The following is a 25,793-nucleotide window of genomic DNA, read 5'->3' on the forward strand; positions in this document are numbered from 1 at the left end:
TCGATATTTTGTCACACCCCTACTAGAAATAACCCGAAATTAACTCATTGCCTGCCAACAGTGTTGGGAATAACGCTGATATAAATAACGCTGTTACATAATGGCGTTATTTTTTTCAGTAACGGGGTAATCTAACTAATTATTTTTTTCCGCCGTTACCGTTACTGACGGTCAAAAGCGGTGCATTATTTTGAATAAATTGAAGAAACTACCAGCCGTAGCGAGTCTACTCTGCTCTGTTTATTTGTCATCCAAGACTTGCGTTCAGGTTCATGGCGATGAAAATAGTAAACACACATAGCTTACCTTTGCAAGAACGATGGAGTTGCCGTTTGATACGGTCATAATGTGCAGGTCCTGCACCCATCCGCAGCAAAACTGTTCGTAGCTTTGTAGCGATTTGTAATTTCGGAATCGCTGATGAGTTTAGTAACATACACCAAACAATAAATACAGCAGAATGTCCATTTCCGCAATTGTGGAAGCCCGTCGACATCTTTACTCCATTTGTCTTCGGCTTGCTCGTAAGGGTCAACATTGTTCACATCCTTAAGTTTGATCACATATGTTCTTCGCCTTAGTAACGAATTTGTCTCTTTATCGAACTGGCGGGTTAAAGTTTAATGTCCCGCGAGCCAGACCTGCTTCCAGTATGGCTGCGGTGGTGTCAAATCTCACGTGATCTCCCATTCTGTGACGTAAACGCTCGAGCCTAATAGGGCACGTACTTCAGAGCAGGTGTTTTCACACACAAACCGGAACAGCGCGTGCGGCAAACACACACACGCAAAAAAGATGCAGAGGGATATGATGGCAGAGCATTCAGAGGTAAATTTGTCCTTTACGAGGTGGAGATATAAACACTGTTTCAAGTTGGTCGAAATTAAAGGAAAGAACGTGCATGTAAAGTGTAATTTATGTCCCGGGGCAAAGCTTTTGTCGACATCTGTGGTAAGCCATTCAAATCTGTTTATTTTTGTTGCACTTCAAGTGTAGGATAAATCTGTTGCTGGTGAGGTGCAATAAATATTACAAGGTTCTATAACACAACTACCTGTCTGTTCTTCTCTATTCAACTGATTCGAATACTGCTCAGAAAATTTCAAATTCTTTGACATACAACAACTTCTTTTTAAAGTAACGGAAATAGTTACTTTCCCTGGTAACTAGTTAGTTTTACTATAGAGTAATTCAGTTACTAACTCAGTTGCTTTTTGGAAGAAGTAGTGAGTAACTATAATTACTTTTTTAAAGTAACGTGCCCAACACTGCCTGCCAGTGACAACAATAAATGTTCGATTCATTTAAACCGGGAAGATTGGCTGTGAATGCTCATGTTTCACTGCCATTGACGGTGCTCGATGTCCAATCCATTTTGGCTCGCACGCCAAGTTGAAATGAATTGAATGTCTTGCCTCGTCAATGGAAGCCAATGAGTTCAATGCAAATTCAGGCACCAAGCACGCGACTTTAAAATGACTTTTTTTTTTTTTTTAACTTTTAAACTTCCAAACTCTGTCGTCGCGGCCCAGACGAAGCGCGTCGTCTCGCTTTCCTCTTTTGACCCTTTCCCGTTTCCTCTCGTTTGGCCCGGGAAGCGGCGGCCCGGACCCATGTTTTCAATCCGCCGCGTACTTCGACGGGATCCGTATCAGAGGCGGCCAGCTTTTCCTGTGCGGATACAAAGCAGCAGGAAAAGGTCGCCAAAGATAAGCGAGGTGTCTGTTCCTCTTGTCTGGCGTCTAACGAGCGAGGAGACGGAAATCCGAGGCCGAGGGGCCGTCGCTAACTACGTTAGCGAACACCTTTGACTTTCTTTCGTTCTGTTTTTTTTGCTCCCTTTTAACATTTTTTTTTAATGAGGGGAATCGCTAAATGCTCATGTTTTACAACCACAGGTAAAACAAGGGAAAAAGAAGATTAATCGCTTGAATTTAGTGCGAAATTGTGTCAATTGATCGAGATTAATATCAGGAACGAATGAGGTTTATTGGTGGGGGGGGGGGGGGTTCAAGGCATTTAACAGATGTAAAACAAAAGTGATTAATCCCATGAAATTATGAAGAAACTGTGGATTAATCGAGATTAATCATAGGGAATCGTGAGATTAATTTTGGGAAGATGTACTGTATTTAAGGAAAAAATGTGTTGATGAATTGAGATTAATCATTGGAACGAGAGATTAATTGTGGGGGGGTGTTCAAAGCATTTATCAGAAGTAAAACAAAAAAAATATTAATCCCATGAATTTATTGGTAAATTAGGTCGATTAATTGAGATTAATCAAAGGAGACAGTAGGATTATTTTGGGGGGGCTTAAAGGAACTAAAGAGAAAACAAAAAAAGTGATTAATTCCGTTAATCTGTGGAGAAATTGTGTCAAATAATTAGTGCTGCAACGATTAATCGATTAACTCGAGTATTCGATTAGAAAATAAGATTCGAATTACATTTTGCTGCTTCGAGTATTCGTTTAATTAAAGTGGCGTTGTATTGGTTTATTTTGAAAGTGTTTCCATTCAGTTTTATCGATTTAGGTGGATACACTGCCCTCTAGTCTGCCTAATTTCACATGGCTGAATGCAGCTGCTCCATGTTAAGACCAACATCAGCCAACATCAAGTTTTTGTTTGCGCGAATGTCTTTTTTTTAATGCATTCGTAATTTAGTTATAGGTATAGGTATATTTTTTGTGGGAATATGTGTCTGAACCATTTGTTAAGAGCATTGTGAAAAAGCGTTAGCATTTTATAGCATTTAAGCTAGCAGACTTTTGCTTTGTAATTCAGCCCATTGTTCTTTTGTTTATTTATTTAATTATTTTTTATATCGTTTGAGGCTCAGCTCAGGTGTTTTAATTTTTCGTGTTCCTCATCCGATTACTCGATTATTCGAACTAACTAGTTCATCAATTAATCGACTACTAAAATAATCGATAGCTGCAGACCTACAATTAATCGAGATTAATCACAGGAAAGAGTGAGATTTCTTTTTGTGAGGTGAAGGGTTCAAGGCACTAAACAGAAAACATACACACACAAAAAAAATCCCATGAATTCATCAAGAAACTGTAGAATAATCGAGGTTAGTCATTGGAAATAGTGAGATAAACTTTGGGGGGCTCTATTCAAGGCACTCAATAAAATTAAAACTAAGAAAATAAGTGATTAATCTCATGAATTTATTGAGAAATTATGTTGATAAACTGATATTAATCATAGGAAATAGTGAGATTAATTAGGGGGAGATCTATTCAAGGCCCTCAATACAATTAAAATAAATAAAATAAGTGATAATCCCCTTAATTTATTGAGAAATTATGTAAATGAATTGAGATTAATCACAGGAAAAGTGAGATTATTTTAGGGGTGTTTACAGGCACTAAAAAGTGAATGATTCAATGAGTTTGTTGAAGAAATTGTGTCGATTGATTGAGATTAAACACAAGAAATAGTGAGATTAATTTTGGGAGATCTATTCAAGGCACTCAATAGATTTACAACAAACAAAAAAAGTGATTAATCCCAAGAATTTATTGAGAAATTAGGTCGATTAATTGAGATTAATCAAATGAAGCAGTGAGATTATTTTGTAAGGGGTGGGGGAGGGGGGTTCAAGACACTAAACAGTAAACAAAAACGGGATTAATCCCATGAATTTATTGAGAAATTAGTTCAATTAATTGAGATTAATCAAAGGAAACAGTGAGATTATTTTAGGGGTGTTTAAAGGCACTAAACAAAAAAAAGGGATTATTTTATTGAGGAAATTGAGTTGATTAATCAAGATTAATCATAGGAAATAGTGAGGTTTTTTTTTTTTTTGTAGGGGGCTTCAAGGCTCATCCCATTAATTTATTGAGATATTACAGTGGGGCAAATAAGTATTTAGTCAATCACTAATTGTGCAAGTTCTCCCACTTGAAAATATTAGAGAGGCCTGTAATTGTCAACATGGGTAAACCTCAACCATGAGAGACAGAATGTGGAAAAAAAAAACAGAAAATCACAATGTTTGATTTTTAAAGAATTTATTTGCAAATCGTGGTGGAAAATAATTATTTGTTCAATACCAAAAGTTCATTTCAATACTTTGTTATGTACCCTTTGCTGGCAATAACGGAGGCCAAACGTTTTCTGTAACTCTTCACACTGTTGCTGGTATTTTGGCCCATTCCTCCATGCATATCTCCTCTAGAGCAGTGATGTTTTGGGGCTGTCATTGGGCAACACGGACTTTCAACTCCCTCCACAGATTTTCTATGGGGTTGAGATCTGGAGACTGGCTAGGCCACTCCAGGACCTTGAAATGCTTCTTACGTAGCCAATCCTTTGTTGCTCTGGCTGTGTGTTTGGGATCATTGTCATGCTGAAAGACCCAGCCACGTCTCATCTTCAATGCCCTTGCTGATGGAAGGAAAATTTCACTCAAAATCTCTCGATACATGGCCCCATCCATTCTTTCCTTTACACAGATCAGTCGTCCGGGTCCCTTTGCAGGAAAACAGCCCCAAAGCATGATGTTTGGAAAATTGGAATAGCTCACCAACATCAACACCACATCCCCACCTTGAAGCATGGTGGAGGGAGCATCATGATTTGGGGCTGTTTAGCTACCTTTGGGCCTGGACAACTTTCAATCATTAACGGAAGAATGAATTCAAAGGTTTTGCAGGAAAACCCGAGGCCGTCTGTCAGGCAGTTAAAGCTAAAAAGAGGATGGATGCTGTAACAAGACAATGATCTAAAACACAGAAGTAAATCAACTTCAGAATGGTTTCAGAAGAACAAAATACACGCTCTGGAGTGGCCAAGTCAAAGTCCAGACTTGAACCCCATTGAGATGCTGTGGCATGACCTAAAGACAGCGATTCATGCTGACATCCCAGGAATCTGACTGAACTACAGCAGTTTTGTAGAGGAGAATGGGCCAAGATTAGTCCTGATTGATGTACCAGATTGATCTGCAGCTACAGGAAGCGTCTGGTTGAAGTTATTGCTGCCAAAGGGGGCGGAACAAAATATTAAATGTGACGGTTCACTTACTTTTTTTACCCGCTTCTGTCATTGTTTGCATACTATCCTCATTAAAATATGAAAACCTATAAATGTTTGAGGGGTTTTAGTTAAAGCAGACACTATTTTTTCATCTGTGTGATTTTGACAAATATCAGATCACATTTGATTGTGATTTTATGCAGAAATGTGAGAAAATCCTAAAGGTTCAGATATTTTTTTATACCACTGTACAACACAACTGTCTGGCAGAACAACCCCACGGGACGGATCGGACACCCTGGGCCGTACATTTGACACGCCTGCATTAGAGGCAGTGGAAAGTTCGACACACAAAGAAAATGGCAAGAGTGGAATACTCTTTTTTTTTTTTTTTTTAATCATCACTCGATTGAAATCTGTGTAGTGCACAAGGGTGGTCAAAAACTAAGAAACGCGTCTGCCTGAGGGTTGAGCGCGCACAAGTGTGTCACTGTTCAACAAGTGGGAAAAAGGCACAGCAAAGTGGCCCTTTTTAAAAATAGGATCCCCGTGCAAAAAAAACAGAAACGCTCCAGGATGAAGTAACAAGCTGGAACGACCCAAAACATACCCAAGCACGCAGCTGATATTTCAATCCCGTGGAAAAAAAAAAAAAGGACAAAATACCATTCTGTATTTGAACATCTGGACATCGAGTGAATATCCAGACTTGATTTAAAAACTAGAGAAATTGATGCTTTGCATTGTCTCTCGTGGGTCTCCTGTCGATTTTCAAGCACTTCCTAGTCATTTTGGGTCACTTCTTTGTTAACTCTTTGACTGCCATTGACGGCAGGCCCGGAGTGGCTAATTGGGGGGACCGGGACAAATCCCGACTATTTTTGTCCCGTCAGCCGACTTTTCTTACGATTAGTCGACTAGTTTAATATATATATACAGTGCCTTGCAAAAGTATTGGGCCCCCTTGAACCTTGCAACCTTTCGCCACATTTCAGGCTTCAAACATAAAGATATAAAATTTTAATTTTTTGTCAAGAATCAACAACAAGTGGAACACAATCGTGAAGTGGAACAAAATTTATTGGATAATTTAAACTTTTTTTAACAAATAAAAAACTGGAAAGTGGGGCGTGCAATATTATTCGGCCCCCTTGCGTTAATACTTTGTAGCGCCACCTTTTGCTCCAATTACAGCTGCAAGTCGCTTGGGGTATGTTTCTATCAGTTTTGCACATCGGGAGACTGACATTCTTGCCCATTCTTCCTTGCAAAACAGCTCGAGCTCAGTGAGGTTGGATGGAGAGTGTTTGTGAACAGCAATCTTCAGCTCTTTCCACAGATTCTCGATTGGATTCAGGTCTGGACTTTGACTTGGCCATTCTAACACCTGGATACGTTTATTTTTGAACCATTCCATTGTAGATTTGGCTTTATGTTTTGGATCATTGTCCTGTTGGAAGATAAATCTCCGTCCCAGTCTCAGGTCTTGTGCAGATACCAACAGGTTTTCTTCCAGAATGTTCCTGTATTTGGCTGCATCCATCTTCCCGTCAATTTTAACCATCTTCCCTGTCCCTGCTGAAGAAAAGCAGGCCCAAACCATGATGCTGCCACCACCATGTTTGACAGTGGGGATGGTGTGTTCAGGGTGATGAGCTGTGTTGCTTTTACGCCAAACATATCGTTTTGCATTGTGGCCAAAAAGTTCAATTTTGGTTTCATCTGACCAGAGCACCTTCTTCCACATGTTTGGTGTGTCTCCCAGGTGGCTTGTGGCAAACTTTAAAGGAGACTTTTTGTGGATATCTTGAGAAATGGCTTTCTTCTTGCCACTCTTCCATAAAGGCCAGATTTGTGCAGTGTACGACTGATTGTTGTCCTATGGACAGACTCTCCCACCTCAGCTGTAGATCTCTGCAGTTCATCCAGAGTGATCATGGGCCTCTTGGCTGCATCTCTGATCAGTTTTCTCCTTGTTTGAGAAGAAAGTTTGGAAGGACGGCCGGGTCTTGGTAGATTTGCAATGGTCTGATGCTCCTTCCATTTCAATATGATGGCTTGCACAGTGCTCCTTGAGATGTTTAAAGCTTGGGAAATCTTTTTGTATCCAAATCCGGCTTTAAACTTCTCCACAACAGTATCTCGGACCTGCCTGGTGTGTTCCTTGGTTTTCATAATGCTCTCTGCACTTTAAACAGAACCCTGAGACTATCACAGAGCAGGTGCATTTATACGGAGACTTGATTACACACAGGTGGATTCGATTTATCATCATCGGTCATTTAGGACAACAATGGATCATTCAGAGATCCTCACTGAACTTCTGGAGTGAGTTTGCTGCACTGAAAGTAAAGGGGCCGAATAATATTGCACGCCCCACTTTTCAGTTTTTTATTTGTTAAAAAAGTTTAAATTATCCAATAAATGTTATTCCACTTCACGATTGTGTCCCACTTGTTGTTGATTCTTGACAAAAAAATTAAATTTCATATCTTTATGTTTGAAGCCTGAAATGTGGCAAAAGGTTGCAAGATTCAAGGGGGCCGAATACTTTTGCAAGGCACTGTATGTGTGCCTTTCATTCAAAATAATTGTGGTAATATTTCAGTGTGCCCTCGGCTTAACTCAGCGCTGCCCGCGCACTTTTCCAACTCTCACCGATCTCGTTCCCTGCCTCTCTCTTGCTCGCCCACTTTCTTTCTCTACGCTCAATCTGACAATGCCGGTCACATTGATAATAACAGCGGCCTCCTTGGGGGTGCCGTTAACAACCGCTTGCATCGCGAGCGCCCGCCATTCTCAATTTTATCTGCATGTAAATTTTTTTAACCCGTCCTTACCCGTCGACGGTATGTTTTACCCGTCGACGCATTTATGTCATCGATGACGTCGACAACGTCGACTAGTCGGGACAGCTCTACTTCTAATTTTTTTTTTTTTTTTATGGAAATAATATGGGACCTCAATGGAAAAAAGGAGAAAACTCCAACCTTCAATACAAGCGCATTCATTCAGTGGGGAAAAAATCCCACATAAAGAAAAAATTATTTGACATCAAATAATGTGTGTCACAATTTTTAGCACCCCTGGTGTTAATACTTTGTACAACCCCCTTTTGCCAACAAAACAAGGTCTGGGGCCTGAGATGGCCATGGGAGGAGCTTGATTTTGTGTCTGGTGAACCATTTCTGTGTAGATTTGGCCATACGTTTAGGGTCATTGTCTTGCTGAAAGACCCAGTGACGACCCATCTTCAGCTTTCGGGCAGAGGGCAACAGATTTTGATTTCAAATGTCCTGGTATTTCAAAGCAATCATGATGCCATGCACCCTAACAAGGTTCCCAGGGCCTTTGGAAGCGAAACAGCCCCACAGCATCACTGACCCACCCCCATACTTCACAGTGGGTATGAGGTGCTTTTCAGCATGCGCATCTTTCGTGGCACGCCAGACCCACTTAGAGTGTTTGTTGCCAAAAAGCTCAATCTTGGTCTCACACAAAAATACACACGGTCCCAGGCTTCAAGTGGGACCGTGTGCTTTGGTCAGATGAGACCAAGATTGACCTGTTTTGATGATTTTAGGGCATTTACGGGTCACTTACTGTTGATTTTGGGGCATTTGCAGGTCACTTCCTGTTCATTGGTCACTGCCTGTTGATTTTTTGGGGTGTTTTCAGGTCAGTGTCTGTTGATTTTGCATACTTTTATGTTGGTTCTGGGCCATTTAAGGGTAACTACCTGGTAATTTTGAATCATTGCTTGATGATTGTAGGGCATTTACGGATCACTTACTACAGATTTTGGGTCACTTTCTGTTTGTTCTTGGGAAGCAACGCGTTACATTTACGGACGTTCATTTAAGGCAAGGCAAGGCAAATTTATTTATATAGCACAATTCAACACAAGGCAATTCAAAGTGCTTTACATCACATGAAGATCATAAAAAATAACAAAAACACAAACAATATTGCTGAAGTAAAAGTAGTTAATCAGCAGTTTGCAGTTGTTGTTTTTTGCCGTTTTGCTATTGTTTTCCTCCAGCAGTTGTCAGTTGTTGTTTTTTTGTTTTTTGTTTTTGTTTTTTGTTGTTGTTTTTTTTTTTTTTGATTTACCATTTTTTCACTGTTTTCGCAAGTACATAAATGCAAAAATTAGGTGTTACATTTACTTCGTTACATTTACTTGAGCGACTTTTGGAGAAAAATGTACTTTGAACAGTAGTTTTGAAGCGTTTTTGTGAACGTGACTCAAAAGCGCAGATTTATTTGGTGGGGGGGGGGCACAGATAGACCACGAAAAACCATATTGTGTGTTTTAATTTGAACAAGGAAGTGACCCAAAATTGGCCAAAAACTGAACGGCAAGTGGCCAAAGAGAACCCAAAAGCGAACCCGAACGAGCCCACTTGATATAAAAGTGAAAAAAAATGTTCCGGCCGCTGCTCTTTGCACCACTTTGCGGTATCAAAACCTTGGCCTTTGTAAACGTGCTGAGGAATGTTGATTGTGATGACTGGCTGACCGGCTGGGAATCCTGTCTCTACTGTTTCCTAAGAGATAGTAACACATCGGTCGTGATTACAATTGAACTTTGCACGCGATGATTAGCCGGAATGTTGAGATTCCTCATGTGCTGCAAAAGCTAAGTCGGATGTTGAAAAGTCACAAGACTCCGTGTCACTTGATGTCACTGCACAATACTAGAGCCAAAAAAGGACATTGCTTTATATAAATTTGTGTCACAGCAATACTGATCTAGTTGACAAAAGGCTGGTTGACCTACCCAAGACGGCTGTCAGCGAAACACGCCGCCATCTAAAAAAATGAACACTTGTCGCCCATAACGAGATGATGACATTATCCTTATGCTAGGGAGCCCCTAAAGGCACATCGACAGAAATGAAATAAATTTAAGAAATCTGGTGCACACCAGACACTATCTGGTTAACATGAGCATTATTTAGCAATCAAACTAGCGGACTTTTGTTATGCACATTAGCCAATTGTTGTAAACATTAGCATTATATAGCATTTAAGTTTGCAGACTTTTGAAATGCAAGTTAGCCAATTGATGTAGAGATGAGCATTTTATAGCATTTAAGCTAGCCGACTTTTGCTACGCAAATTAGCCAATTGTTGAAAACATTAGCATTATATAGCATTTAAGCTAGCGGACCTTTGCTATGCAGTTATCCAATTGTTGTAAACATTAGCATTATGTCGCATTTAAGCTAGCGCACTTTTGCCACGCAAGTTAGCCAATTGTTATAAACATTACCATTATATAGCATATCAGCTAGCGGACTTTTGCTATACAGTTAGCCAATTTTTGTATATATTAGCATTATATAGCATTTAAGCTAGCGGACTTGTGCTATGCAAGTTAACCAATCGATGTAAACATGAGCATTATATAGCATTTAAGCTAGCGGACTTTTGCTATGCAAATTAGCCAATTGTTGTAAACAATAGCTTTATATAGCATTTAAGCTAGCGGACCTTTGCTATGCAGTTATCCAATTGTTGTAAACATTAGCATTATATCGCATTTAAGCTAGCGGACTTGTGCTTAGGGTTGCCACCTGTTCCTTAAAATAAGGAACAATCCGAAATTAGGAATTAAATGTTGCGTTCCGTATTGAACTAATACGGAATATAAATGAATAGATACATTTCTATGCATTTTAGGAGTTTTTGGGATGTCCCTTTTTTTCTCTGCCTGTACAGCTTTGAGCGAGGGGGGCGTCCCGTATTTCTTATTTCTCAAAGGTGGCAACCCTACTTGTGCTATGCAAGTTAACCAATCGATGTAAACATGAGCATTATATAGCATTTAAGCTAGCGGACTTTTGCCACGCAAGTTTGTCAATTGTTATAAACATTAGCATTATATAGCATTTCAGCTCGCGGACTTTTGCTATACAGTTAGCCAATTTTTGTATACATTAGCATTATATAGCATTTAAGCTAGTGGACTTGTGCTATGCAAGTTAATCAATCGATGTAAACATGAGCATTATATAGCATTTAAGCTAGCGGACTTTTGCTCTGCAAATTAGCCAATTGTTGTAAAAATTAGCATTATATAGTTTTTAAGATAGCTGACTTTGGGTATGCAGTTAGCCCATTGTTGTAAATATTAGCATGATATAGCATCTAAGCTAGCGGAATTGTGCTATGCAAGTTAACCAATCGATGTAAACATGAGCATTATATATCATTTAAGCTAGTGGACTTTTGCTATGCAAATTAGCCAATTGTTGTAAACATTAGAATTATATAGCATTTAAGCTAGCAAACTTTTGCTATGCAGTTAGCCAATTGTTGTAAATATTAGCATTATATAGTATAAGGCTGGCGGACCTTTGCCACGCAAGTTAGCCAATTGAAATAAACATTAGCATTGTATAGCATTTCAGCCAGCTGACTTTTGCTGTGCAGTTAGCAAACTATTGTAAACATTAGCATAATATAGCATTTAAGGTAGCGGACTTTTGCTATGCAAGTTAGCCAGTGGATGTACACATGAGCATTATTTAGCATTTAAGCTAGCGGACTTTTGCTATGAAGTTAGCCATCTGTTGTAAACATTACAATATATATAGTTTTTAAGCTAACTTACTTTTGCTATGCAGTTAGCCAATTGTTGTAAACATTAGCAATATATACCATTTAAGCTAGCGGGCTTTTGCTACACGAGTTAGCCCATTGTTGTTAACATTATCATTATATAGCATTTTAGCTAGCGGACTTTTGCCATGCAAATTAGTCAATTGTTGTAAACATGAGCATTATATAGCATTTAAGCTAGCAAACGTTTGCTGTGCAATTTAGCCAAGTGATGTAAACATGAGCATTACATAGCATTTAAGCTAGCGTCTTTCGCTATGCAAGTTATCTAATTGTTGTAAACATTAGCATTATATAGCATCTAAGCTAGCGGACTTTTGTTAGGCAGTTAGCCAATTGTTCATTCTAGGGTACTTAAAATTAGGTTTCTGTTAATTCTTGGTAACTTCCTGCTGATTTTGAAGTATTCCGAGGTCACTTCCTGTACATTTTGAATCATTTCCTGTTGATTTCAGGGATTTTCCTGGTCACTTTCTGTTCAAATGTCACTTTCTGTTCATTCTAAGGTACTTAAAATTAGCTTTCTCTTAATTTTGAGTAATTTCCTGTTCATTATGGAGTATTCCGAGGTCACTTCCTGTACATTTTGAATAGTTTTCTGTTGATTTTAGGGCATTTCCTGGTCACTTCATGTTTAAAGGTACTTCCTGTTTATTTTAGGGTACTTAAAGGTTACTTCCTGCACATTGTTAGGCATTTCCAGGTCAGTTCGCGTACAATTTGGATCGTTTCCTGTTGATTTTGGGCCATTTGTAGGTCACTTCCTGTTCAAAAATTACTTCCTTTTCATTTTAGTGTACTTAAAGGTCACTTCTGCAGATTTTTGGGGATTCCAAGGTCGCTTCGACTACATTTTGAACCCTTTCCTTTTGATCCTAGGCCATTTCTAGGTCACTTACTGTTTAAAGATAACTTCCTGTTCATTTTAGGATACTAAAAGGTCACTTCCTGCACATTTTTGGGCTTTCCAAGGTCGCTTTTTGTACATTTTGAATCATTTCCTGTTGATTATGGGTAATTTCTTGCACATTTTTGTGCATTCCAAGGTCACTTCATCTACATTTTGGGCCATTTGTAGATCACTTGCTGCATATTTTGGATCATTTCCTGTTGATTGTAGGCAATTTCTTGGTCACCCCCTGTTCAAAGGTAACTTCCTGTTCATTTTAGGGTACTTAAATGTTACTTCCTGCACACTGTTGTGCATTTCCAGGTCGCTTCACGTACATGTTGGATCGTTTCCTGTAGATTTTGGGCCAATTCTAGGTCATTCCCTGTTCAAAGTTTACTTCCTTTTTCATTTTAGTGTACTTAAAGGTCGCTTCTGCTGATTTCGGGGCACTTTCTGCAAATTTTTGGACATTCCCAGGTCGCCTCAACTACATTTTCAATCCTTTTCTGTTGATTCTAGGCCATTTCTAGGTCACTTACTGTTTAAAGATAACTTCCTGTTTATTTGAGGGTACTAAAAGGTCACTTCCTGTTGATTTTGGGTCACTTCCTGCACATTTTTGGGCTTTCCAAGGTTGCTTTTCGTACATTTTGAATTGCTTCCTGTTGATTTTGGGTCATTTCTTGCACATTTTTGTGCATTCCAAGGTTGCTTCATCTACATTTTGGGCCATTTGTAGATCACTTGCTGCATATTTTGGATCATTTCCTGTTGATTTTAGGCAATTCCTTGGTCACTTCCTGTTCAAAGGTAACTTCCTGTTCATTTTAGGGTACTTAAATTTTACTTCCTGCACACTGTTGGGCATTTCCAGGTCGCTCCACGTACATTTTGGATCGTTTCCTGTATATTTTGGGCCAATTCTAGGTCATTCCCAGTTCAAAGTTGACTTCCTTTTCATTTTAGTGTACTTAAAGGTCGCTTCTGCTGATTTTGGGGCACTTTCTGCACATTTTTGGACATTCCCAGGTCGCCTCGACTACATTTTCAATCCTTTTCTGTTGATTCTAGGCCATTTCTAGGTCACTTCATGTTCAAAGTTTGCTTCCTGTTCATTTTATGGTACTAAAAGGTCACTTCCTGTTGATTGTTGGGCTTGACAAGGTCACTTTGCGTACATTTTGAATTGTTTTTTGTTGATTTTGGTCCTATCCTAGGTCACTTCCTCTACATTTTGGGACTTTTTAGTTTATTGGCTGTTGATATCGGATTCTTTTTTTACTTCTTTGGGAATGAATTGGAAACAAATATTTCTGTCAAAAACTGTTTAAAAGTCTTTTGTGCTCCCTGAGTAATTTTGTAAGTACGTAAATGATATTTTGACCTTTAAAAAATGTAAGGGCATTTTTTTGTACATAAAACCCATGTTTTTGCAGCAACCGCATCGAAAGTCGCATGATTTTTCGGGACGTTTACGAGTCGGAACGGTAAGAACCGGTCAAAGTCCTGTGCTGCTGACAAGGTCGGGTGAGCCCGTTGGGGTTTTTGGCAGCGCGGCTTTCGTTTGTGGCTTTCGTCTGGTTGACGGAGGCGTCTCGCCCTCGCGCGCGGGGATTTTTCTGGCCACCAACATTTGCAGCAGGAAGCAGCACCACTTTGGTGTTCATATATCCTGCAAAGTCATGCTGCGCCGTTCCACCGCTTTACTAAGCAACTTGTTTCAGTATTTGACGGTGATACTAGAGATGCAACGATACAGTTAAGTCTAGGGGTGTGACAAAATATCGAAATGGTGCTTTGTTTCCCAAAAAGTTATCGATATGCTCCCGCCAAGAATCGAGATATTGTTTTAAAAAGGTGTCAATGTCTAAAATAAAAATGAACAAACAAGTTGCTACCAAAATCTTCCATCACAATAGTGTCTCAGTTAACTGGAAGGCCGCATTGACGGTGCTCAACGCCCCATTCCATTTAGACTGGGAACGTTGGTTCATTCGAAACCAGAGCATTCACAGTCATTTTGTCCGATTTTAGGGCATTTACAGGTCACTTGCTGTTCATTTTAGGGCATTTACGGGTCATTTCCTGTTGAGTTTGAGTCACTGCCTATTCATTTGGGTATTTTATGGGTCACTTCCTGTTTATTTTGAGTTACAGAACAGGAAGCGAACCGTAAAATACAACGATATGATACAACGATTATCGATACATTGCTCAGGAAATCATTGTAGGATATTCTACAAACAACTAATAAACAGAAATACAAGCTTCTGCCGTGAATTGGAATGAGTTTATCACTAGTAGACGTCCAATCCATTTGAACTGGGAGGGTGGCAGCGAATGAACATTCGTTCATTCGCTGCCATCCCTCCCACTTCAAACGGATTGAACGTCTATGGCCGGTAGTGGCAGCCAATGCCAGCCAACGAGGTCATTTTGGGCCATTTAAGTTATTTACTAGGGTTGTCAAACGATTGAAAATTTTAATCGAGTTAATTACAGCTTAAAAATTAATTAATCGTAATTAATCGCAATTAATCGCAATTCAAACCATTTATAAAATATGCCATAGTTTTCTGTAAATTATATATATATTCTGTAAAATAAATTGTTGGAATGGAAAGATAAGACACAAGATGGATATATACATTCAACATACAGTATATAAGGACTGTAGTGGGCATTTCACTCTACTGTCATTTAAATCTGCCTATGCTGTCCTCACTCCGAAGCGTCTACTTTTTCCAAAGCTAGACAGCTAGTGAACGACGCCATAATAATCAGACTTCTTTCTTTTTCATCTGATTTATTTATAAAATGGCCTCAAACCATTGTCCTCTTTAGACCGTCGTAAAACTACAAAAAAAAAAGTACACAAGCATTGCATTAGCAACAACGTTAGTTTAGCACGCTATACAGGTTCACAAAACATAAACAAAAAGTGTCTCATACAAAAAATATAACATTTCGCTTACAAACATAATATGTGCATTATTTACAACAACCATACTTATGGACAAATCTTGTCCAAGGATCATATAAGCACAACATTACAATGTAGGCGTCAGCCCGAGACGTCCTGCAGCCATATTGAACTGGCAAGACAACAATAAACCATGTCGCAAAGCGACCACAAGAGTTCGCTGTTAGACAGCACAAAAAGCCTTGCTGTAAAACTTACCAAAAGGCAGAATACTGTCTGAGCGGGACATGTGCGTTAATTGCATCAAATATTTTAACGTGATTAATTAAAAAAATTAATTACCGCGCGTTAACGCGATAATTTTGACAGCCCTAGTATTTACTTGTGGATTTTCAGTTACTTCCTGTTGCTTTGGGGGTATTTTATGGGTCACTTCCTGTTTATTTTGAGTTACAGAACAGGAAGTGACCTTTTTAATTTTGGGCCATTTAAGGTCATTTACCTGTTGATTTTCAGTTACTTCCTGTTGATTTTTTAATTTTGGGCCAATTAAGGTCATTTACCTGTTGATTTTCAGTTACTTCCTGTTGATTTTGGGGTATCTTATGGGTCACTTCCTGTTCTGTAACTCAAAATAAATAGGTAATGAGTTGATTTTGGGCCATTTAAGGTCATTTATCTGTTGATTTTCAGTTACTTCCTGTTGATTTTGGGGTATTTTATGGGTCACTTCCTGTTTATTTTGCGTTACAGAACAGGAAGTGACCTGTTTAATTTTGGGCCGTTGAAGGTCATTTACCGGTTGATTTTCAGTTATCGCCTGTTGATTTTGAGTTCTGTAGCTCAAAATAAACAGGAAGTGACCCATAAAATACCCCAAAACCCCTGTTTATTTTGAGTTACAGAACTCAAAACGAAGCTGCTCCATGTTAAGACCAACATAAGCCAAGTATTTGTTTGAGCTAATGTTTTTAAATGCATTTGTTATTTAGTTTAATGGCATGTTTAGCATTTTTCTTTTTGTAGGAATATGTGTCTGAACCCTTTGTTAAGAGTGTTGTAAAAAAAGAAGAAAAAAAAAACGTTAGTGTGTTATAGAATTTAAGCTAGCGGACTTTTGCTATGTAAGTTAGCCGATTGTTCTTTTGTTGTACATACAGTAGATCCTTGTTTATTTTTTTATATTGTTTGAAGCTCAGCTCAGGTATTTTAGTTTTTCATGTTCCTTATCCGATTACTTGATTATTCGAACTATTTCATCGATTAATCGACTACTAAAATAATCGATAGCTGCAGCCCTAATGTATTTATTTGCGCCCACATTGTAGGCGCACGTCGACTGACTCAAAACAAGTTTCACAAGTTGAGAACCCTGATACCGCCGTGACGTCTAATCGCCTACTTTAGCCTTAAAGCCGAGGCCTCGTCACGTCTGGAGGGAAAATGCCGAGGAGGCGCGTTGTGGTTGCGGCTTAAAAATGTATAAAACTGTCATTATAGAATGTATGCTTCACCGAACAGCGACGCGGAGCTGAGTAGGCGCTTCCTGCCGACCACGTTGCTGCATACGGAAGCTAAAAACTCACTCAAACGACTCTTTTCTTTTTTTCAACTCATTGCTTGCCATTGACATGGATAGATGTCCAATTCAGTCATAATTGGAATCATTCACCCCTCCCGTTCAAAATAAATTGGACGTCTATCGTCGTCAGTGGCGGCGAATACATTTTCAAATCAAATACGTTCAAAATTTAGAGCAACTGTATTAGGGCAGCAGCTATCGAATATTTTATTAGTCGATTAATCAATGGACTAGTTAGTTCGAATAATTGAGTAATCGGATAAGGAACATGAAAAATTAAAATACCTGAGCTGAGCCTCAAACGGTATACTTTTTTTTTTTTTTTTTTAATAAGGATCTATGTACAACAAAAGAACAATTGGCTAACTTACATAGAAAAAGCCAGCTAGCTTAAATGCTAAAAAATGCTAGTTTTTTTTTTTTTTTTTAACAATGCTCTTAACAAATGGTTCAGGCACATATCACCACAAAAAATGGCTAAATATACCTATAAACTAAAATTTGAATGCATTAAAAAACATTAGCTCAAACAAAAACGTTGGTCTTAACAGGGAGCAGTTGGATTCAGCCATGTGAAAAGGGGCAGACCAGAGGGCAGTGTATCCGCCCTAATCAATAAAACTAAATGCAAACACTTTAAAAATAAGCCATTACAACGCCACTTTAATTAAACGAATATTCGAAGCAACAAAATTTAATCCGAATAATCGAGTAATCAGATAAGGAACATGAAAAATTAAAATACCTGAGCTGAGCCTCAAACGGTATACTTTTTTTTTTTTTTTTTTAAATGAGGATCTATGTACAACAAAAGAACACTTGGTTAACTTACATAGAAAAAGCCCGCTAGCTTAAATGCTATAAAATGCTAGAGTTTTTTTTTTTTTTTTTTTACAATGCTCTTAACAAATGGTTCAGACACATATGCCCACAAAAAAATGGCTAAATATACCTATAAACTAAATTATGAATGCATTAAAAAACATTAGCTCAAACAAAAACGTTGGTCTTAACAGGGAGCAGTTGGATTCAGCCATGTGAAAAGGGGCAGACCAGAGGGCAGTGTATTCACCCTAATCAATAAAACTAAATGCAAACACTTTAAAAATAAGCCATTACAACACCACTTTAATTAAATGAATAGTGGAAGCAACAAAATTTAATTCGAATATTTTTTTCTAATCGAATACTCGAATTCATCGATTAACCGTTGCAGCACTAAACCGTATGCTTAACATTATTTTCAAAGATTAATAAAATAATATAAAGTTTAAATTGTTACCCACCACAGTTGACCACCAGGGGCCTGCTATTTTAAATTTGCTTAAAAAAGAAGAAGACTGAAAACAGGAAGTTCTTGAATTCAGCCTCATTTAAACTGAAAATGTCAATTTGGCTTTTTTTTAAATTTGTATTCCTAACAACGAACGATCATGTTTCGCTGCCATTGACACCTATGGCCGTCCAATCTGTTTGCACTGGAAGAGCTGAAAGTTTTTTTTTTTTTTTTTTTTTACTCTTTCTATCTTAATGGTGTTGTGCAGTATGGTTGCTGGGTGACAAGTAGTTTTGTGCTGGGAGCAAGTGGGGCGTAAGTAAAGCATTGCAAACAAATGAGCGGAATATTGGACAAAGGTCTGCTGAGCAAAGAAACACAAATGGGCCAAAAAACGTTCGTTTTCAGAAGCGAGCGGTTGTGTTGTCAGTTCATGCTCATTTCAGGGCATTTACAGGTCACTTCCTGTCAATTTTGAGTCACTTCCTATTCAATATGGGACATTCCCGGGTCACTTCCTGTTCAGTTACCCAAAATCAACAGGAAGTAACCCGTCAACGCCCCAAAATGAACATGAAGTGACCTATAAATGCCTCCAAAATCAGGAAGATTGGCTGTGAATGCTCCGTTTCAGTGCATGTGACGGTGCTAGACGGCCAATTTATCTTTGACCCTCCCGGTCAAAATGGATTGGACATCTAGCGCCGTGTAAGGCAGCCAATGAGCTAACACAGACAATTTTCTAGTAACTAATCACGTTGCTGTTAATATCTACATTAAAAGTCTTTAAATGAGTTTATCACTTGTAAATGTCCAATCCCATTTGAATCCCTGTCAAAATGGACTGGTCGTCTATCGCCGTCAATAGCAGCGAAGGAGTTAATAAGTTCAATATTGCAAGTTAAAAAAAAAAAAAAGAATGCATTTTTTAATTAAATTAACATATTTTGTACCCAAATAAATAAAATGACTAGAAATCACAATTTAAAATAAACAAATGGAAAATAAAATTAATTTACAACAATCTTCATAAATAAACATATTTTGCATCAAATAAACAAAAGTCATTAAACATTCAATTTAAAATAAACAATTTTAGAATAAATAAAATTCATTTAAAAAAAAGTTGATTAGGATTTGTTTTTAACATTTTGCATCCACGTAAATAAACAAAATAAATTTGATTTACAATTTAAAATACATTTTAAAATAAATAAAATTCATTTTTAAAAAGAATAAAGCTAAATTTTAAAAGAAATTCACATATTTTGCTCCCAGATAAATAAACTAAATTAATTCAAAATACAATTTAAAATCAACTAATTAAAAAATAAATAAAATTCGTTAAAATTTTTTAAGAAAGAATGAACAAATTTTGCATCCAAGTAAATATACAAAATCAATTAAAAACACTATTTAAACTGAACAAATTTAGAATAAATCAATTTTTAAAAAATAAACATTTTTAAAAAAAAAACATATTTTGCAACCAAATTGACGAAAGTAATTAAAAAATACAATTTAAAATAAACAATTTTAAAACAAATAAAATTCATTCTTCTAAAAAAGCTACTTTTAAAAAAGGAATTAACACATTTTGCATCGAAGTAAACAAACTAAATGAATTCAAAATACAATTTAAAAAAACTAATTTAAAATAAGTAAAATTCATTTTAAAGTTAATTTTTAAGAAAGAATGAACATATTTTCATAATTTTTTTTCATCCAAGTAAATATACAAAATAAATTTAAAAAATAAATAAAATGTGTATATATATATATATATACATACATACATATTTTGTATCCAAGTTAAAATACAAAATAAAAAAAATATAATTTAAAATAAACAATTTTAAATTAAATAAAATTCATTTAAAAACATTTTTTTTACATATGTTGCATCCACGTAAGTGAACAAAATTAATTCAAAATGATATTTAAAATTAACGTATTTAAAATGAAAAAAATTCATTTTAAAAAAGTACTTTTTAAAAATTAACATAAATAACATAAATGTCCAAAACTAATTAAAGATAAATAAATTTTTTGAAAAAAGTAAATCTTGTAAAAAAAAAAAAAAAAAAAAGAACATATTTTCCCATCCATATTAATGAACTAAATTCATTCAAAATACAATTTAAATTAACAAATTTAAATAAATTAATTAATTAAAAACAAAAAGTGAATTATTTGCTGGACCCTCAAGACGGTCGTCTGGTGTGTGTTGGTGTGTGTGTGTTATTTCAACACTTAAAACACTATATTACATCTCCGCGCATCATTTTACCTTTCTGTTTGACCCTCCCTTCGACCAACCACGCCCATTTTACGCCCGCAAACTTGACCCCTTGGAGACCCGACTCCCGAGTGACATTCAAACGTCTTTTTTTCTGTCGTATTTGCACTGGAGCGTCAAGGCAAAGCTTAGACGCCTTTGTTTTGGTCCTTTCAGAACTCCATCCGGCACAACCTGTCGCTGCACAGCCGCTTCATCCGCGTCCAGAACGAGGGTACGGGCAAAAGCTCGTGGTGGATGCTGAATCCTGAAGGCGGCAAGAGCGGCAAGTCGCCCCGACGCCGGGCCGCCTCAATGGACAACAACAGCAAGTTTGCCAAAAGCAGAGGACGGGCCGCCAAGAAAAAGGTAAGAAAGCAGCTGACTGGACTAATCAAATTCTTTCTAGATGCTAAATACTGTATTGGCCCGAATATAAGACGGTGTTTTTTGCATTGAAATAAGATTGAAAACGAGGGCGTCGTCATATTTTCGCGGTCTGGACATTATACCCATTCACGACACTAGATGACGCCAGATATCATTGAAGCGATGTTCTGTCATGACAGATCTCAGCTACTCTCCCCATTCACGACGCTAGATGGCGCCAGATATCATTGAAGCAATGTTCTGTCATGACAGATATCACCTACTCTCAAGTTTAACCAGTTTGCATTATTTTATTGCAATGTTTTTCCTTATTCAGATGTTTCAAGACTGCAGTTAGTTAGACTTCACTTTGATAGTTAATGCAGTTATTGCAATTATGTTGTTTTATCACAATAGATTGGTTTATTTACATTTCAAAAACCATTCATTAACGAATGTGGTTGCACTTTAGTTTACATATTTAAATGTTCAGATATTAAGATTTGAATGAGGCAAAATAACATGCTTTTTCTCTCAAATATATTGTTATAATCATCTGTTTTCTGTATAAAAATTAATTTGGTGTTCAAAAAGTCTTTTTTTCTAACTTGATTATTGAAAAAGAGGGGGTCGTCTTATATTGGCCCATCAGTACATCAATTACAGGCAAGACGTCACCCCGAAATGCCCCCAAATCAACAGGAAGTAACCTAGAAATGCCCCCAGATCAACAGTAGGTGACCTGATAGCAACATGAAGTGACCCATATTAACAGGAAATCGCCCCAAATCAACAGGTAGTGAACAAAAATCAAAAGGAAACAACCCTAAAATACCACAAATCAACAGGAAGTGACCTTTTAGCAACAGGAAGTGACACGTATGAATGGGAAAAGCCCAGAAATCAACAAGAAGTGACCCAGAAATGCCTCAAAATCAGCAGAAAGGGAACAAAAACTAACAGGAAATGACCCAGAAATACCTCAAACTCAACGGGAAGTGAATGAAAATCAACAGGAGACAACCTGAATTACCCCCCAAATGAATTTATATTCTGCCATTGACGGGCATAGACGTCCAATCCATTTAAAGCGGGAGGGATGCATTGACTGCGGCCCACCCGCTTCCAATGGATTGAATGTTTACTAGTGCTAAACTCAATGGTAGGAAAGTACATCTTAAACAGAGGAAGAACTACAGTGGTATGAAAAGTATCTGAACCTTTTGGTATTTCTCACATTTCTGCATAAAATCAAAATCAAATGTAATCTGATCTTTGTCAAAATCACACAGATGAAAATACAGTGTCTGCTTTAACTGAAACCACCCAAACATTTATAGGTTTTCAGGATGTTTTGCAGGAAAACCTGAGGCCGTCTGCCATTCCCTGGCACAGCCAGACTATTCTCCCTATATTTTTCAAACACTGTGAGAAATAGTCTGGGACCAAGCCCACTAACTGCCTCTCGAGCAAGGTACAAAATCAATCGTCCAATCAGATTTGTTTATTTGCGTGACGTGTTCTTAACGGGTAACGTCATTCTTGCGCGCCGTAAGTCAAGTCTACAACAACATAGATGGCGAACGGGAGAGGTGAGAATATGTTCCGATCCGCGGTAAAACCAGTTTTAAATTTCCAAAAACACATCGAAACAAGTCATTGACAACAGTCAACATGGCTCGCGATAGCCATGTTGAATAAACTTCTCCATTCTCCGCTCACGCTAATTACTTGTCGCTTTAATAACGTCACGTCTGCCCGTCGCTGATTGGTCCACTCTGCTGTCTGTTTGCTGTGGCTTGCTCCGCCCTCGGAATTTGATCCGCCGGACAGTCGCCGGCGGTCTGAGTCTGGTATACCAGGCAACGTCTGCCAGACAGTTGAAGTTAAAAAGAGGATGTATGGTGCAACAAGACAATGATCCAAAACATAGAAGTAAATCTAACTTCAGAATGGTTTCAGGAGAACAAAATACATGTTCTAGGGTGGCCAAGTCAAAGTCCAGACTTGAACCCCATTGAGATGCTGTGGCATGACTTAAAGACGGTGATTCATGCCAGACATCCCGGGAATCTCACTGAACTACAGAAGATTGATGTGCCAGACTGATCTGCAGCTACAGGAAGCGTCTGGTTAAAGTTGCTGCTAAAGAGGGAGGGCACAAAATATTAAATCTGAGTTCAATTCCTTATTTTTACCCCTTCTGTCATTGTTTGCATGCTATCCTTATTAAAATATGAAAACCTAGAAATGTGTGGGTGGTTTTAGTTCAAGCAGAAACTGTTTTTTCATCTGTGTGATTTTGACAAAGATCAGATTACATTTGATGGTGATTTTATGCAGAAATGTGAGGAATTCCAAAAAGGTTCAGATACATTTTCATACCACTGTACATTCATTTTTTTGAACTCACAGTCTGCAATTGACAACATATGGCGTAAATCTCAAAGCCTTTTCCAAAAAATCCCAAGTTACTCCAACAGGAGTCAAGCAGAGTCCATTTCATTTTCAAAGAAGTAGTGTCCAGTAAGCCACAAGTCAGGTCAAGACAATCCTGCTCATTCACAACCTACTTTGAAACTTATAGTCTTTTACGAAAAGAAAATCTTTCATTGTTGACTTGCACAACGCTTCACAATGTTTCATTGTAATCCTTTTTTTTCTCAATTTGCTTTGGGAGAAAATGAAGTAAAGCGCCATCCTGGAATGGATTCTGCTTCACCCTGGAGGCTCGCGAAAGACATGGGATGTTTTGAGTTTTTAATTTTAAAACAGATTTTTACCCGGAAGATAAATAAATCATAAATTGTAGGGGTGTAACGGTACACACTCGGTTTTGAGGTCACAGTTCGGTTCATTTTCGGTACAGTAAGAAAACAAAATGCAAAATATATAAGTGTGCTAGTTGTTTATTACAAACCTTTGTGCTTTCAATAATAGGAACATTAGCCTATACAAAGCTTGAATTCTGCTCAAAAAGTAGCGGGTATTTAAAGATAATCCAACAACAATTTGCCTTTCAGACCCCGCGTATTGGTCAGCTTTCTTTCTGAAAGAAAGAAGAAAAAAGAAGTCCTGTGCTAAAGAAAAAGGCAATCCCAATGACAAAGATTATAACATATATTTACCAAATGAAATGCTTCAATGATTTTTTTCCCCTTATGAACGGTTTTCAAAAGCTGTATTGGTGGATTTTCTCAAGTTAAAGCGCCACACAGAAATTAATCAATTTAATTGTGTAAGCAGGATCTGTGTATTATTCTTATTATTTAATTACAGGTGTTTTAGCTCATTTCAATTTCTTTGATTTAAATGGGCTATTATTTATTTTGTGTTTATATTTTACAAATGTGATGTAGTATTCATCCATACTGTATATTTTATGTTGCATAATTTTAGTTCCTATGTGAATATTAGTTCCTACTTGTTTTGTTGTGGTAGGAGGGTTTTGTATTGAACACGGGCCCGTGTTGGTTATTATTATAGCAGAGAAGACCGCAGTAAATCAACAAAGACAAGTCAGCTGTGCCCCGATCTACCTCTCAAGAGATCTGATGGACTCAAAAAGTGGGTTACGATTGTATATTAGTTTGAAAATCGACCGGATCCACCGTATTTTTACACGAGTGACTTCCGGTCTGCCCGATCCTAGCTACCGGTAGTAGTATTGACGCAGGAGGGTCGTGTCTAGCGTCAAATAATAAACTCTGCCGTTCTTTTCACGTGCGTCGCGTTGAGCCGCTTCTGGGACGCGTCTAACACGCGGCCGCACTGCGACTGGTTTTCATTGGCTGGTTGACTTTAACGCCTGCGTTTCACTGCGTTCTCGCGGCGGCCACGTTGTCGCGCCGTTGACGTTTCTGGGTTATACTGTCCTATCGTGTTGGCCCTCATTATAGTAGAGAAGACGGAGCAAATATAATCTACACAAAGAAACTGTAACCCTATCGACTCACAGCCTAGAAAAGTAAGGGTTACATTACGTCAGAAACTCGTTCGGTGCGCCTCCGTTCCGAACCGAGCACCACGTACCGAAACGGTTCAATACAAATACATGTACCGTTACACCCTTAATAAATTGGGGGTTGTTTTTCCTCGCATTCATGTCGAATTGGATTAAATCATAAGCGGATTTTAGAGGGGGGCCGGGGGGGTGGCCGAAAAGTGCCATTGCATTTAATTGACCTATATCTATAAAAGTTGTAAAGCAATAAAACTGCAACAAAAATGAATGAAATGAACAAAATATATATATATATATATAATGGGTCAAAATGATTGCTAATTTCCCCCCCCCCCCACCCCCCCCAAAAAAATTTGGAAAAAAAATATTTTTAAAAAAATGTTTTTTTCCTTTGGTTGAATTTTTTTTTTTTTTTGTTAATTGAAGCAACTTTTTTTTCTAGGATTGAATGTCCTAATCATAATATTGCCCAAATACATGTGTCGAGACATTCGAGGCAGCCGGACGTGTTATGTCATGGCAATTCGCGATAATTTCTACGTTACTCCAGGAGTCATAGCCAAGATAGGTAAAGAGAAGCATTTAATAAAGCCAAGCATTTTTCTATTACAGTACTTTATTCTTATTTTAAAATGATTCGGTGGGAGAGTAATGTTTAAAACTGATCATAATAATAACAGTTGAAGTTCTTAAAAACCATTTGCCGTATTGGCCCGAATATAAGACGGTGTTTTTTGCATTGAAATAAGATTGAAAAAAAGGGGGTCGTCTTATATTCGCGGTCTAGACATTATACCCATTCACGACGCTAGATGGCGCCAGATATCATTGAAGCAATGTTCTGTCATGACAGCTCTCTGCTACTCTCCCCATTCACGACGC

The 25,793-nt window shown here is 37.8% G+C and overlaps 1 protein-coding gene across 1 annotated transcript in view; it reads left to right on the forward strand.

Moving 5' to 3' along the window:
* foxo1a (forkhead box O1 a) overlaps window positions 1–25,793 on the forward strand; it is a 91,368-nt gene that overhangs the window by 52,821 nt on the left and 12,754 nt on the right. The window contains exon 2 of the mRNA XM_057838080.1: window positions 20,756–20,947. Within this exon, the coding sequence (XP_057694063.1) occupies window positions 20,756–20,947 (192 nt within the window). The remainder of the gene's footprint in view (window positions 1–20,755; window positions 20,948–25,793) is intronic.

This window comes from Corythoichthys intestinalis, chromosome 6 (assembly GCF_030265065.1).
Source record: "Corythoichthys intestinalis isolate RoL2023-P3 chromosome 6, ASM3026506v1, whole genome shotgun sequence".
Lineage (NCBI taxonomy): Eukaryota > Metazoa > Chordata > Actinopteri > Syngnathiformes > Syngnathidae > Corythoichthys > Corythoichthys intestinalis.